This window comes from Vidua macroura, chromosome 1 (genome assembly GCF_024509145.1).
Source record: "Vidua macroura isolate BioBank_ID:100142 chromosome 1, ASM2450914v1, whole genome shotgun sequence".
In the NCBI taxonomy this organism is placed as follows: domain Eukaryota; kingdom Metazoa; phylum Chordata; class Aves; order Passeriformes; family Viduidae; genus Vidua; species Vidua macroura.
This window is the reverse complement of record NC_071571.1, coordinates 129,584,456-129,598,556: the sequence shown is the minus strand read 5'-3', so window position 1 is coordinate 129,598,556 and position 14,101 is coordinate 129,584,456. Positions and strand designations below refer to the sequence as shown.

Genomic DNA, 14,101 nt, shown 5'->3' with positions numbered 1-14,101 from the left:
GTATAACCATGGAAAATACCACCTCCTACACCCATATTTGATTATTTTTGAGCCTAAAGGCTCAAAAATATGTACATGTATATATGTATATATGTACATATATTTGTATTTTGTTATACAAATACAAGCAATGCCTTAAAAGTACAGCTGTAGTAACTTCTTTTGCTTTTTGGCAGAGGAGTTTATTGCCTAAACTTTCCTGAATTTAAATAAGTTGCTTTAGATTACTTTATGTAGTCTATATTGGAGACTTCAGTTCCAGCTAAATGTAATGAAATATGGTATCAGTATTCTCTTAGGACTTTTCTAAAATAAGTACAGTTATCCTTTACACTTTGTATAAGTGCATTAAAAATAAAGAAGTTTATAATTATTTTGCTTCAGACTTTTAGCATTGTGTAACAAACAAGCTTGTGGTTTCAAGCTGAGAGTATGTTTAGACTGGTTATTAGGGAAAAGTTCTTTACTATGAGGATGATAGGGCACTGGAACAGGTTGCCCAGAGAATTTGTGGGTGCCTTATCCATGGAAGTGTTCAAGGCCGGGTTGGATGAGGCTCTGAGCAACCTGGTTTAGTGAAAGGTGTCCTTGTCGATGCAAGGGGGGCTGGAAGGGGATGATCTTGATGGTCCCTTTCCAACCCAAGTCTTCCCATGATTCTGTTATTTACTGTAAATTTAGGACTGGACAAACTTTGGATTAAAAACAGAAATATACTTCTGGAGACCAAGTTATGAAATTTCAGTTGATGTGAGAGAAAAATCTTCTTACTTCTGGTGGGAAGGATCTGTGCTGTGTGTGGTTGACTATGTAAGAGCATGCAAACAATACCAATTAGATTAGATTGGCATTTGTGTTTCTTAGATATCAGTCTGCCTTCATCTGTAGTTTGTCAAATAGTGTGTAATCCTGACAAAGGTAGGCCTTCCAGGGATGATGGTACAGAAAGGAAATGAGTTAGTGGTCAGGGAGCCTTTGGGAAAGTACTCCTGAAAGTACTTTCAGTACTGAAAGTACTGAAAGCATGAAGATTTCCTTTATAGGAAAGGGATTGATTACTAATGTAGAGGGGTGGTCATCTCTGTAGCTTGTCAGGGATGCTGGGGTGTGAGTTTGTCCAGTGCCTGCTCTGGCTGTTCTTCAGTTCTTCATGCCAGAGGCAGAGAGTGCCACTTTGTCACTTCACTTAAGCCTCAGTGTTCAGTGAGCTGGGTTTGGAATAGCAGTAATACTTCCTGTGACATGAAACACAAGAGAACCACTCAAAACACACAGTTCTTAGTTGGATAGCTTGTCAACACAAAGAAAAAATCTAGGAAAAAATGTAAGTGGGAAAACAGTGTTTCAATACTGATTATGGGACTGTTGCTTATTAACTGCATTAGTTCATATATGGAGGAATTTTCATTATGTTTGGTGGGATATTTAGAAGAAATCCACATTGTCTTCAGCTTCATTACAGGCCAACTGTTGTGTATTCATCCATGACAAAGGAACTTGTAGACTTTATTTTCTGGGGGCTTATGGAAACTCAGGGCAGCTGCCACAGTTTGGCCTTATTTTGCTTGTCTGTTCTCACTAAGTATTTCATAAATCATTATGGTGGTAGCAGATCTAGATTTAGAATGTGTTCTTCTTCCCTGCATTCCTGCATCCAAACAATTACACGTGGTAAAATTTGCAAAGCCAGAAAGGGTGAAGGAGAAAAAAGGCTTTTAAAAAAAGGTGCAATTCTGACATAAGCCAGTTTTTATTAAATAACTGAAAGTGAATTTATGATAGTTTTGAAACTGTCAAAACATGTCAGATTGTTAAATGAGAGGGAAAAGTTTATTTTTCTATTCCCCCCCCTTTAAAAAGGAAATTATATGGTAAGGCAAGTTTATTTCTTTCAGGAAAAAATAATATGTCCAAGAAAAGAAAGCCATGACATTTTTGTCTTAATTCTGAGATTGAACTCATGCATTACTTATTTTATAATAGGCGTAATTATTTGGCCTTCAGCTGTTAAGCTATGAGTGTAGGACCAAGTCTTTTTGCCAGTCAGAACCTCTCACCATAGCGAACTGAAATCAAAGAGAATGCTTCTGCATTTGTGATTCATTGTTATGATTGTCAGGAGCAGTCAAGGTACCATTGTGGACAAAGGACATGACATAAAGCATTTTCATACATAAAGAATGTTATTTACCTGCTTTGTATCGTTCACAAGCTCTACCAAAACTGGGAGACAAAAATCCCTTTCAGCTTTTGAGAGACAGAGTAGATTGTGTTATGCTCAAGGCTTATTTTAGCACAGATGAAGAAAACTCTTATAACTTGGCCTCAGATAACTTCAGTGACCTCCCAGGATACAGAATTTCTTCTAGCTATTGCATATTAAATGATCATAAATGGGTAAATCGCATGTGCTTTCATTTATTCTGAAGAATAGCTGGTGATATGAATTGTTCAGCTATCTGAACAGAGGAGAATGAAGATAAGACTGCAGCAAAATTGCGATATTGCTCTTGCAAAAGGGTCGTCTTCAATATGTGAGCTTCATACCCAGCATGCTAAAGAATATTGAATGTTATGTCATCTGAAAACTTTGCTGTTCATATCCATCAGTCACTTCACATAGATCCTGATTCCTGGTGGATAAAACTTGCAGAGGTAATGTTCTGTGGCAAAAGACAGAGTCTGAGCTGATCTCTGATACTGCATTCCTGCAAATCACCTGGAAATAAAAGTTCTCTACTGGGGAACTGGAAACCCAGTGATGTTGCCTTTCTAAGCCAATAACATGACTGCATCTGGTGCTGAGAGAAAGTTATGTCTGTATTATGCCTGTTTGAGATTGTTGTGTATAGCACAAAAGCATCCATTGTGTTTAGGTCTTTATTTATTTATCAAGAAGTCAAAAGGGCCGAGAGGTGAATGGAATGAAGACTGTACCAGTCTCAAACAAATCCCAGGCATGCTTGACAGGGAGAGGGTCTGCAGCGGTGTTGTCCACATGTCATGTTTCATGGCTGCATTGAATGACTTGCAGCTTTCCACAGGGGTTCAGTGCATGGAGTGGGTGGGATTTACCAGATATGTCAGGCTTATTACATGCATTCTCATTCTCAAATGGGTTCTTTTCAACCAAGGCAACCTTGTAATATTGTCCTGCTTGGTGTTAGCAGCAGGTTTGAGGCTCAGGAGTTGTGGGTCTCCACAAACACTGCCTATTTCTAATGGTGCTGTGTGGCTTGGCCACATCTGAAGGAGAAGTTCCTACTGGCTGAAACATGATAGCATTATGGATGGAAGAACTATGGAATTTGTCCTCCTAGGTTGGACTTGCGGTTGTCTGACTTCAGGTTCATCACCACTGTGACTCACAGTCTGTGGTTACCTGCTTGCAAATTCCCTGCCACCCCTCTCAAAATAATGAAAAGTAGTCCAACGTGTCTAAGAAACCATCAGTATTAAATCCTTCAGATTTAGGTCTCGATTCCTGTAACTTGGGTGGTGGAGGCAGGTTCTAATCCCTTGTGTCATATGTGGGGCTTGCTCTTTTCGTGAGTTTAAAGGAAACAAGACAATGGACTCTTTTAATTTAGCAAGTTTTATTTTTATTTTTTAAATGTTGGCACCAAAGTAGAAAGTACTGTACAATCAATATAAAGCATCTTTTAAGAATCTTTCATGCCTGAGTGTACATCTGGAACTGTTTGCACTAACTAAAAGTAAAATAAATGCCACAGCGTATTATACCACAATTTTTTTTCATTTAAAAAAGGAAATTGAAAACACACCACTCCTAGAAATGCTTGACATTGAATTGGCTATTGAAATGGTATCAGTAAAGTATTTATATATTCCATATTTTGTTCCATACATCAGCTTTCCTTGATGCGTTAGACTTGGATGTGTGCCATGTGAGCTGAAATGTTGCCATTTATGAAAGACCGCCTTGTTTTAAAAATGGACTAAATCTTGTAGGGTACAGGAAGTAAAGTAACTCAGTTTGAATGCAGGCACATCTCTCTTTGCCCCAGCTCCTGCATGCTTTGTCTCTTCCTTGTTTGGTTCAGAAGCTGACTGTGCTTACAGTAAATATCAGTGTTCACCTAACAGCTAAATATAGTGATAAAAAAAACCTCTACTGTAAAAACTGAATGAACAAGAACAGTATAGTTCTATGAACCAAGAAATCCACAGAAGAAATATCATAATTTAAGTTGGTTTTACAATATTCTTTAATTTTAAATGAAGCAAAATACTTCTGTGGTTAAATCACAGTTCTTCACACTATGCTGTAAAGGAGATTCAAGAATGTGTATTTCAAAATGTTTTGCTTGGGTTTGTTTTTAAATAAAAAATATAATCCAAAGCAAATGCAATAGATCTCTGCATACTTGAAACATGTTTTCTGAATTTATTCTAAGTCTCTTGCTGCTCCAGAGGATTGTGTGTATGGATTAGGACTAGACCATTATTTCACCATCTTTCTCCATCCTGAACTGATTGCAGTGAACACTACAGAATGAGTTGCAGATGTCTCCTTTTCCTTCCAGTTTGGAAGACCTCTGGTTTCAGTCCCATTTGATCTGAACTGGGCTAAGAAGCACAGGTCTGTCATTGTTTAAAGGGATTCAGTGGAAGAAATTGTTGCACCTGAAAGAATTTACTCCCTCTGTGTATACAGGCTATGCTTTTAAATGGGATGCTGTGAGATATGCTGCCTGTATGAAACTTTCTGGTGTGTCTTTCCTAATTCAGGATTATTGTTTGAAATGTCAAGGTCCATCTGAAGAAAAAGAAAGCCAGAACTAGCTTTGCAAGTGGGGAGTTTGGTTTGACTCGAGCATAAACATGTTTTTGAATTCAAGAAATTGAGCTATTTTAAGACATGGTGAAAATTCTTCTGAATTTCAGGTGAAATTCAATGTATATGTCTTTGAATTGTAAAACTGGAGCACGTGTATGTGAAATCTTACCCAGGCAGGTTTTGATATGTTAAAATCAGAGTTTTTCCTCTTGAGGTATTCTTTCTTCCCCTACCAAATCCTCATTACCTCTGAATGTATGAATAGCAGAATATCCACTGAGAGTTTGTATGAAGAATGTCCATACATTAAAAACCTCGTGAAATACCATGTCTTGAAGGAAATTGGCTTGTGAATATGACTTAAATACCATTATGTCTTTAGCTTTCATGTCATCAAGCTATTTGTCAACCATTGCAGTAAAAAGTGTTAGGCTTATTGTTTTTATTAATTAAAAAATAAATAATGAATTGTAGAAGCTGGAGTTATAGGCTAAGCGTCAGACACCAAAAGCTTTAGGAAGATAAGATCACAGGAACTGTTAACACTTTTATCAACGGTGGCTCTGATTTGTGGCTGTCCATCACCACTTCATCCCCTGAGTCATCTGTCTTAGAGCTGCTGAGGTTCTCTGGTGCTGTGGATGGTGGGACAGGGGTGGGTGCTGTAGACAGGTGCTCCCAGTCCCATCACTCCCTCAGAGTTCAGGGAGCTGTATGGAAAGGTAAGGAACAGGTAAAACAGTAGCAGTACGAGCAGAATGGCTCCCACAGGGGTTTTGTTATTAAAGAGGATGGAATGGTGAGTTGTGACGGCTGTTCTCCTGGGTGGTGTGATGGTGTCTTCCAAGCATGTGGAAAAACTTTGTATTTTGCATTGTACTTCTTCAAAAGCCCTTTTTCCTTGCCCCCATGGAGAATCTCTGTTCTGACAAAATAATCTTGTACTCCCGCAAGAGATGTTTTGGGGTGTGCTTGAAAGGAGCCTTAATGTCTCCTTAAAGAAGGTAGGACTAGGATAGTAACAGACAGTCAGAGAGAAATCTGCCTGCCTGCAATCATACAGTAGGAGAATAGGGTTTAGGGCTTTGCAAGGGAGAGAGAGAGGTAACAAAAAGGTAAGTGGTATGTAAAGCATGTTTGTGTTTACGTCTAAGAGGTCCAAAGAAAGGTAATTGGGAAAATCAAACCTAATGTTATTAGATTTAGATGAGAAGTACAGGGGTCTGTGGATACGTTCAGCAATCTGCAGACTGGGTGGCAAACTGTTCGAGGTAGTAAAAACCATTTGGATCACGATAGAGTGGCAACCTGAAATTCAAGGGCAAAACCAGCACACTCTTTCCCACTACCATGTTCAATTTAAGTAGCAAAACATTGCCAGCTTTGTGGGAAAGTCTCCCCCCTCTGATCTGAGCGCGTTTCTGATCAAACCTGAACTTTGAAATGCAGTGAAGGGAAGGGAGGGAGCAGGAGCCGTGCAGTTGGTTACAGCTCAGGATCGCTTAGTTATCACCAGCTGAATTAGAGGATACAGGCTGTGCCTGCTTGCAGCGAGCAGCAGTCTGTTAGAGGAGCTCGATTTCTCTCACTCCTTCTTCCACCCACCTCCATCTCCTCTGTGCCTGTGTCTGCGCTCCCACATGCTTCAAATCTGTGTACCTGGACTGCCTTCCTTAACAGTTCAATGTGAGTGTTAGCAGAATGAAAACCAGATGGACCAGCAGTTCCCACTGTTATCTCCCCACCAGCTCTGGCAAGCCTCCCTTTCTCTCTCCTTTCTTGGCATGGGAGAAATATTTGCCTTTATTTAGGAGGGCTTGGGCTCACTGCTGTGCCTCTTTCCCTCTGTTGCAACATGAGCTGAAAGCTATTTATTCCCTTGTTGCTGAGGTTGGTTGAGGTGAGTGCAAGATGAATTCAGCTATTAAGGAAGTAATTAACATTTCAAGATGAGTTTTCATAGTTCTTTATAATAAATTAATGGCTTATTGAAGATAGAGATTTAACTGGTTTAGTATACTGATACGGAAAGGAAATAAAAATAGCACTTGTTTAGAAACCTGTTTTTGTTTTCCAGCATGTAATAATTTACTGTTTCTTGATTAGCAAATCATACCTCACTTACCTGTGGAACAACTGTAATATTTAAGGTAATCATTGTGGTTACTCTTCTCTCCATAGCTGAGGTTTACTAACCTTAGATCAACACTACAGATCCTATAAAATTGTATCTCTATTCCCCTCATCCTATTCTGGGGGTATTTCACTGCTCATCTTCCCCAAACTTGTCTCTAAATTCTATATGAAATTACTCCCTTTCACTGAGAGCCGAAACATTGCCTGTAGGCATTTCAACAAAGGTTGAAGATGGCTTTTATAATTGCACTACCTGACATGCCGCACCTCTGGGACTTACTACTTACTTCCTCAGTTTCTTCAATTTCAGACAGAGAAAGATTGATATCTGTTATGTGTTGTTAATTTTTGGGGGGTATAGGGGCTGTTTTGATTTTTTCCTTTTCCCTCCCCCTTCCTTTTTTTTTTTTTAACTTTCTCATATTTAAGTTTTCTGATAATTAAGTGTTTTGATGCTCTTTTAAACATACCTGTTCTTTGTTAAATGTGTGCATTGCATTGAATTTCTGTTATTGTCTCTCAGAGCAAATTTCAGATATTATTATTACACTGAAGTTTGTATGTTGTTAGTAAGAACAAGGAATTTTGTCACAAAGTGAAGTGACAGAATTTATAGAATGTGACATGTTTTGAATTAAAACCACAGACTTACATGCTTGCCCATTAGCAGCAACACACACTTGCTTTACAGAATAGTTTTGTGGAGCTCAGGAAGACTTCTGTTGGGCTGTGTATAAATAAATAGCCCTGACTCCCCAAAGAAGGGACTGAAGAATTTGACTTATTCCCATTCAAAGCTAAACATCATTGTACTCATCTCTTTTCATGATGGCTTGCTAAACTCCTGGCATGAGTGAGAAAGCCTTAATTTAGCCTTCAGCTGGTAAATTTTGCTGTGTTTTGCCGATACTTAATAAATGAAACATATGGGCTTGGATGGTTTAAAAAAGACAGCTTAAGGTAGTGTCATTCAAAAAGATGTTGGGAAAAAGAGTGCACTTCTGTAGCTTTTATATCATATGTGTTGTATATTTAGATCTTCAGTTGCAAGAGAAGTGTTAAGTTTTTTCCTGGTTTTGCCTTATGTTTGTTTTGTTTTCTTGGGGAGGTATGTTCCTGCTTATCTTGCAGGTTTTGAGCATTGAAAGTTGTTCTTAATATGTGACGGTGCAAACTTACATGCTTATTTGAAAATAATCGTATGCATATGAGATGATTGACATACCATTTTGGCATGTTGTGTTTATTTTTCTGGTGAATATGAGAATAACCAGGGGCACTGTGGTACAGTGATCCAGAGGGTGTGTGTATTTAGCATAAGTTTAACATAAGATTACAAAGAGAACCAATGGAGAGGGCAGCAGGTGATACAAAGAAGAGACATGAAGAGAGCTTGTTTCAACCACTATTCCACCCAATATCTCACCTGTACTAAAGAGCTTCAGGTTTTAGTTCTGGAAGAGATGTCATAAGGGGATTTATTATCTTCCTGTTCCTTCATCTATTTTTTCCTCCTGGCTAACACGAGAGCCTTGAAGGGAGGTGGCATTATTGCAGCTCTAGGAGAGCTTGGGAGGTAATATCTGCACATGCTAGAAATAAAAACAGAAGATAATGCAGCACTGCTACAAATGAGGTCTTACCATATGTGTTGCACCTTCTTAAGTAAGGTTTAGATGATGTAATTTGGGAAGAGCACACTGGAGTAGATAATCAGGTGTAATCTTTCACAGCAGATGCTGAAATGGCTCACTTCTTGCATTAGCTTTTAAGTTTTTGTCAGAGGGGGTGTGCTTGGGGAAATAAACCGGTGTGTTCCTGTGGTGTGTGTTGCAGATCGCACTGAGAAGCATTCCACAATGCCAGACTCACCTGTGGATGTGAAGACACAATCCAGGCTGACGCCTCCAACCATGCCACCTCCTCCCACTACCCAAGGAGCTCCAAGAACCAGTTCATTTACGCCCACAACGTGTAATTAGTCTTATTTTCTTCCTTTTCTTCCATCTTCTTTCTGTTCTATGTCAGAAACCAAAACAGGTGAAGGGAAATGTGCATGAAGTGGCAGGAACAACATTTGATTGTATTGGGATAAATTAATTAAACAAAACAAAGCTCACAACAGGTTAATGCATCTTTAAGGTATTAAGACATTCAGCTCAGAGTTGTGTTAGTATTTCATTGACCACTTGGTCACAGTGTTGAAGAACAGTGAGCACTGGCTTCCCATGTACTTAATGGTCAGGTTAGCCCTCTTGTGAGAAGGACAGAAAACCTTCTTCTCTTACATATTATTGTGTTGTTTAAATGATCCCATTCCCTTGAGTATAGAAACTTCAGGGAGTTTGTTTGTTTGTTTTTTGCTTTTAAAGTGGAGATAATTCATAATGAAAAAATACTAATCTTCCTTCTGCTTATGTTTCAGTGAAGAATTCTGATTTCAGTGCTATATAATGTCTAGTTAATATTGATATAAAACCAAGATTAAAATCCTTTCATAATTTTTATCTAGAGTTTTCTAGTCTGTTACCACTTCTCTAAATCACTTAGGGCTGCATCTCTGTCTCAGCTTACTGATGTAAACATATAACAAACTCTACTAGTCTTGATGTATGCTGCATTCACATCAGCGTAACAGATTTGAATCTGGCACATTGTCTGGACTATTCTTTTCACAGTCATGAAATGATCCACATTTCTCATACTAAGATTTAGCTGCAAATTTTTTGGTCTCTTTTATACTGCCTTGTAATAGTATAAACATGAGAATGTGTTTACATTTCACGTTTTAAATAAAACATTTTTAGAACAGTAGAATACATATGCCTAAACAGAATGAAGGCTGCGTCTTCTATTTGTCTTGCATAAGTCTGTTTTAGTCCCTTTCTCTCTGTTAAATGCCTTATTTAAAATTCACCTCTATGCAGAAGGCCAGCTGGAGGCCTTTGTACTACTTATCCCAGGGAACCCTGTCCTGACAATTTATGTTGAATTTAAACAGTGAGGAGGGTTTGTGCCAGCTATTCACATAAACTCACATTTAACCCAGTGACCCTGATCCTGCAAAGATTTGTCTGTTTTGCTTAACTCCAGCACCTGAATCATCCTGCATGGAGCTTCACATTGGAGCTGCTTCAGTCTGAAGTTAAATTGTTTCTAGGTTTTTGCAGGATCAGGTTCTTGCACATTAAGCTTTCCAGTGTGATGCCCTGCCAACAGTTCAGGATGATCTTTGGCAATCATAAAAGGAATACAAAAATGTTCTTTAATCACACTTACTTTCCTCACAAGGCTTCTCGATGTTTGTTTATTTGATTGAGTTCAACACTTTGAAAGGTGTATGAACTACAGCTTGATTTTTGGGACTCCTTATTTGAAGACTAAAAGTCTAAAAAAACCCTGATTTTAATTGCCTTTTGCCCTGTCAGATTTTGGAATTTGGCCTTAGCTGTTCCAGCTTGTACAATAAACAGTCACTTTTATCAGAGTGTCTGTTACATTTATTATTACTACAGTGGGAATGCCCGTAGACCAGAAAGATCTAACTTGTTTTCTGGTCTAGAAAATCTTTGTTTTCTTTGATTTAGATGATTAAAAATTCTTGACGTGTTGTAGTTTGAAATTTTAAATGCTACATTCTTTTGGATTAGCAACATGGTTTTGTTTTAGAAATTACGCACAACTTTGCCAGTTGGCAAATTCAGATATTGTAAGGAAAGCACTGAAATCATGGGACTATTTCATTATTTCTTTTGTTGTGGGAGGAATCTTTACTGGCCTTTCTTCTCCCTGTATCTATCCTAAGTGATGAACTCCACACTTCTCTACTTTCTTGATCAGTCCCAGCATCCTCTGCCTAGAGCAGCCCCTTATGGGTGACAGAGTTGTTGGTTGGTGTCAGGGTAGATCAGCAGCACATGTTGCTATTCTCCCCAGTCCTCATTTTCTAAGTTCCTGGTAGGATGACTTTTGGCTATGTGAGTTCCTTGCAATCACAACATATTTGTTTACTCAGATACCTCTCCCCAGTGCAGCACTCAGAGTGTGGCCTGGAGCCTCATAGGGAGCTGAACTTGCTGAGGCCAGCTTCTTTCTATTTCTGCATTTTCCAGTCCTTGTTCTCAATAGCCCATGCAGCCAGAATAGGCAATCAAAAGCTAGGAGAAAGCACAAGCAGAGGCTAGATAACAATTCACATAGCTTTTTCTGTCATTCCTCTGGAAGGCAGTGACTAGGGCAACAAAAACTCCTTTGAAGGTTTGTGGTAGTGATTTAAATATAGTAATAGGTAGTGATTTATATCTAGTAGTAGGTGTCCACCCTGAAAAAAGGACTTCCTGGTTAAAGATAAGGACAATCCATGAAGAAAATGAGATGGGAACGGGATGTTTGGCTTCAGAGAGGCTGGTCATTGAGAAACATTGAAAGTATTTAAAGTTGCTAGCTTGCCCTGGTTGTGCTTTTAAATAGGTAACAAAGTGATATAAAATGCATACTCCTATGTATTTTTGATTGTAGACAAGTTCCTGATTTTCGATATTTTTTTTGAATGGGTTCTGACTGATTCCCAAAAGAAAATCAGAAAATTTCTCCGGGGCTGTGGCCCATTGAGTGCAGCTGCTGCTGGGTACAGTCACATACTGCGTGCCCACACCTGCCAGTGCACTGGTACACTTGTATTTCTAGGGGAGCCATCCTTTTTCTTGCTGTTTGCTGTCATTTTAGCAAATCAGACGCAACCTCAACTGCATGTGTTTTGAGTGTTGCTGTTCCACCTTACCTGAGTGGAAGAGGACATCCTCAGTTTGATTCTCTGCTCTCTTCTAGAGTGTGGATGAGACTCAAACTGAAATCGCTGCCAAAAACTCTGTTATCTTCAGTATGTCTGCATGCATCTCGTTGCGATAAATTTTGAATGCTTAGGACTTCAGATAGTTATTCTCAAAGCAACCTTGCAACAGGAGGGAAGTGCTTTCTTATCCTTTTCAGAGATAAGGTGCTGGCATGTGAAAGCAGAGAGATTTGCTCATGATCTCTGAGAAGTCTTCTGAAGTCTACCTTGCTGCCCTTGCTGCAAGGCTTCAGGACACAGAGCATTGGCAGCATTTGTACCTGCACAGACAACTTTGTGTATTCCATATATTAGCAGCTAGGGAATCTGTATTGGAAAAAATAACCTTCTCATTGGGTGGTGTAAGGTTAAAACGTGAAGGTCCTGTTTTATAAACACAGCTGTCAGTTGTGTGTACCAAACACAAGTAAAAATATTCAGAGATAAACTGAGGCTTCATGAAATATGTCTGCACGTTTTTTCTACCTTAAAGAGCAATTTTTTTTGTCTTCAATCATACATGCACTCATGCTTTTTATCTCTCCATTTCCCTCTCTCTCTCTCTTTTTAAAATCCTCTGACAAAAGGCTGGTATTCAAATGGTGCTTTTCAGGTCCAGGAGCATTTTGAAGGGGCTGTGTGAGAGGCAACTGCTGTTATTTCCAATCCCTACAACGTTCAGCACCAGCTGCTTGGGAAATAGATATAAACTGCAGACTGTCACTCTGTCTAAAGGCTAATTATCTTTGACTGTGCAAGTTAATTAATTCTGAGGTCAAGTGCAGAAAACATAAGCTGATGGATTTTCCCTCTGTCTCCTTTTTCTCTCTATCTCTTCCCCAACCCCAATCTTTATTTTATCCTCTGTCTCTTTTTCTTTCAGTAACCAATGGCACTAGCCATTCACCAACAGCGTTAAATGGAGCTCCATCTCCTCCTAATGGCTTTAGCAATGGGCCGTCCTCTTCCTCTTCCTCTTCTCTGGCTAACCAGCAGTTACCGCCAGCTTGTGGAGCTAGGCAGCTCAGCAAACTGAAGAGATTTCTTACAACCTTACAGCAGTTTGGCAATGACATTTCACCAGAGATTGGGGAGAGAGTGCGTACCCTTGTGCTAGGACTTGTGGTAAGCAAGTATTTTTTCTGTTCTTTTCCCTCTTCCTTGCTTGATGTGTTTATTTTATAAATGAGTGGGTCACATGTGCTGCATTCATCGTATTTTAGGGATACCAAACGTGCAAGAGTGAAGCTCCAGCTCCTGCTGACAGAGCTAACATGAGTAGCCTGACTAATTTCCCACAACTGGTAGCTATTCCCTACTAGGTATAGCCTTGACTATTTTTGCCAGTATCTTGTTATGGTGTAATGGTGTGAGAGGGTTTTCAATCTATACTGGCATTACACCTAATGTAGACATACCTTGAATCCGGTAATGTAGCACAATATGGTTTGACTTGCCTAGTTTAGTTGGATGGGGAAAGAAGAGAGCCCTGTATATATAGTGTCAATGGTTAAAAGGGTGAGCTGAGTATGTTTGGACTGCAGTTATGCCGTGCAAAACCCTTTCTCAGTATCACTGAACCAAATAATTATGAACCCAACAAGGCACTGCTGCTACTTAAGTCACTTTATGGATAAGGTTATCTCTATTTGATGGTATGGCTTAATGAAAATTTCAGCTCTTTCTTACCTACGTCTGTCCACTTGGGCTGCCCTCACATGCAAACAGTGAAATCCAGCCCAGGCTTCTTTGTACTCCAAGTCCTTTCTCTGCCAGACATTGTTGTCTCCCATGTATTTCCTTCAGCAATAATTGGATGTACTGGGGAAGATGCTATTGTGATGCTCTAATTTACATCTGTTCTGAGCAGCTGCAGTTGCTGTTGATTTCATTTGGAGCTGAGATTGACAGCACTGTTTAGCACTAAGGCTGAGGAGTGACTTCACAATCTTTGCTTGTATCTTCACAAGCCCTACCTGACAGCAGTGGATGTCCTTTCACTTGGGTCTGCGTCAAAGGGAAGTTTTATGTAGGCAGTATAACATTACTAACTCTTGCTCTCCACTTGTTTCCACATTCAAAATAAGTGTTTAATAGGGTTTTGCTTGTCACATGGTTCTCTTTGGATGAAGGGACTGGTAAAGAAGCTGAAGGTGGCTTTGGGAACATCCACATTCCACTGATTTTCAGATAAAAACTTCTTTTCCACTGTTATTAACAGTTGATTTCTAACTTCATTTGAGGTCTTAGGAGCAAAAGGAGCAAATTAGGATTTTTTCCTTGGGAAAATCCACATATGCTATTCCCTTGGTCAACCCTGCCAGCATGTGGAA

At 39.3% G+C, this 14,101-nt stretch overlaps 1 protein-coding gene across 3 annotated transcripts in view; it reads left to right on the top strand.

Annotated features, from left to right (window-relative positions):
* RUNX1T1 (RUNX1 partner transcriptional co-repressor 1) overlaps positions 1-14,101 on the top strand; it is a 115,533-nt gene that overhangs the window by 55,448 nt on the left and 45,984 nt on the right. For all 3 annotated transcript variants that reach the window (XM_053978571.1, XM_053978562.1, XM_053978555.1), the window contains 2 exons: positions 8,774-8,911; positions 12,652-12,893. In XM_053978571.1, coding sequence (XP_053834546.1) covers positions 8,774-8,911; positions 12,652-12,893 — 380 coding nt within the window. The remainder of the gene's footprint in view (positions 1-8,773; positions 8,912-12,651; positions 12,894-14,101) is intronic.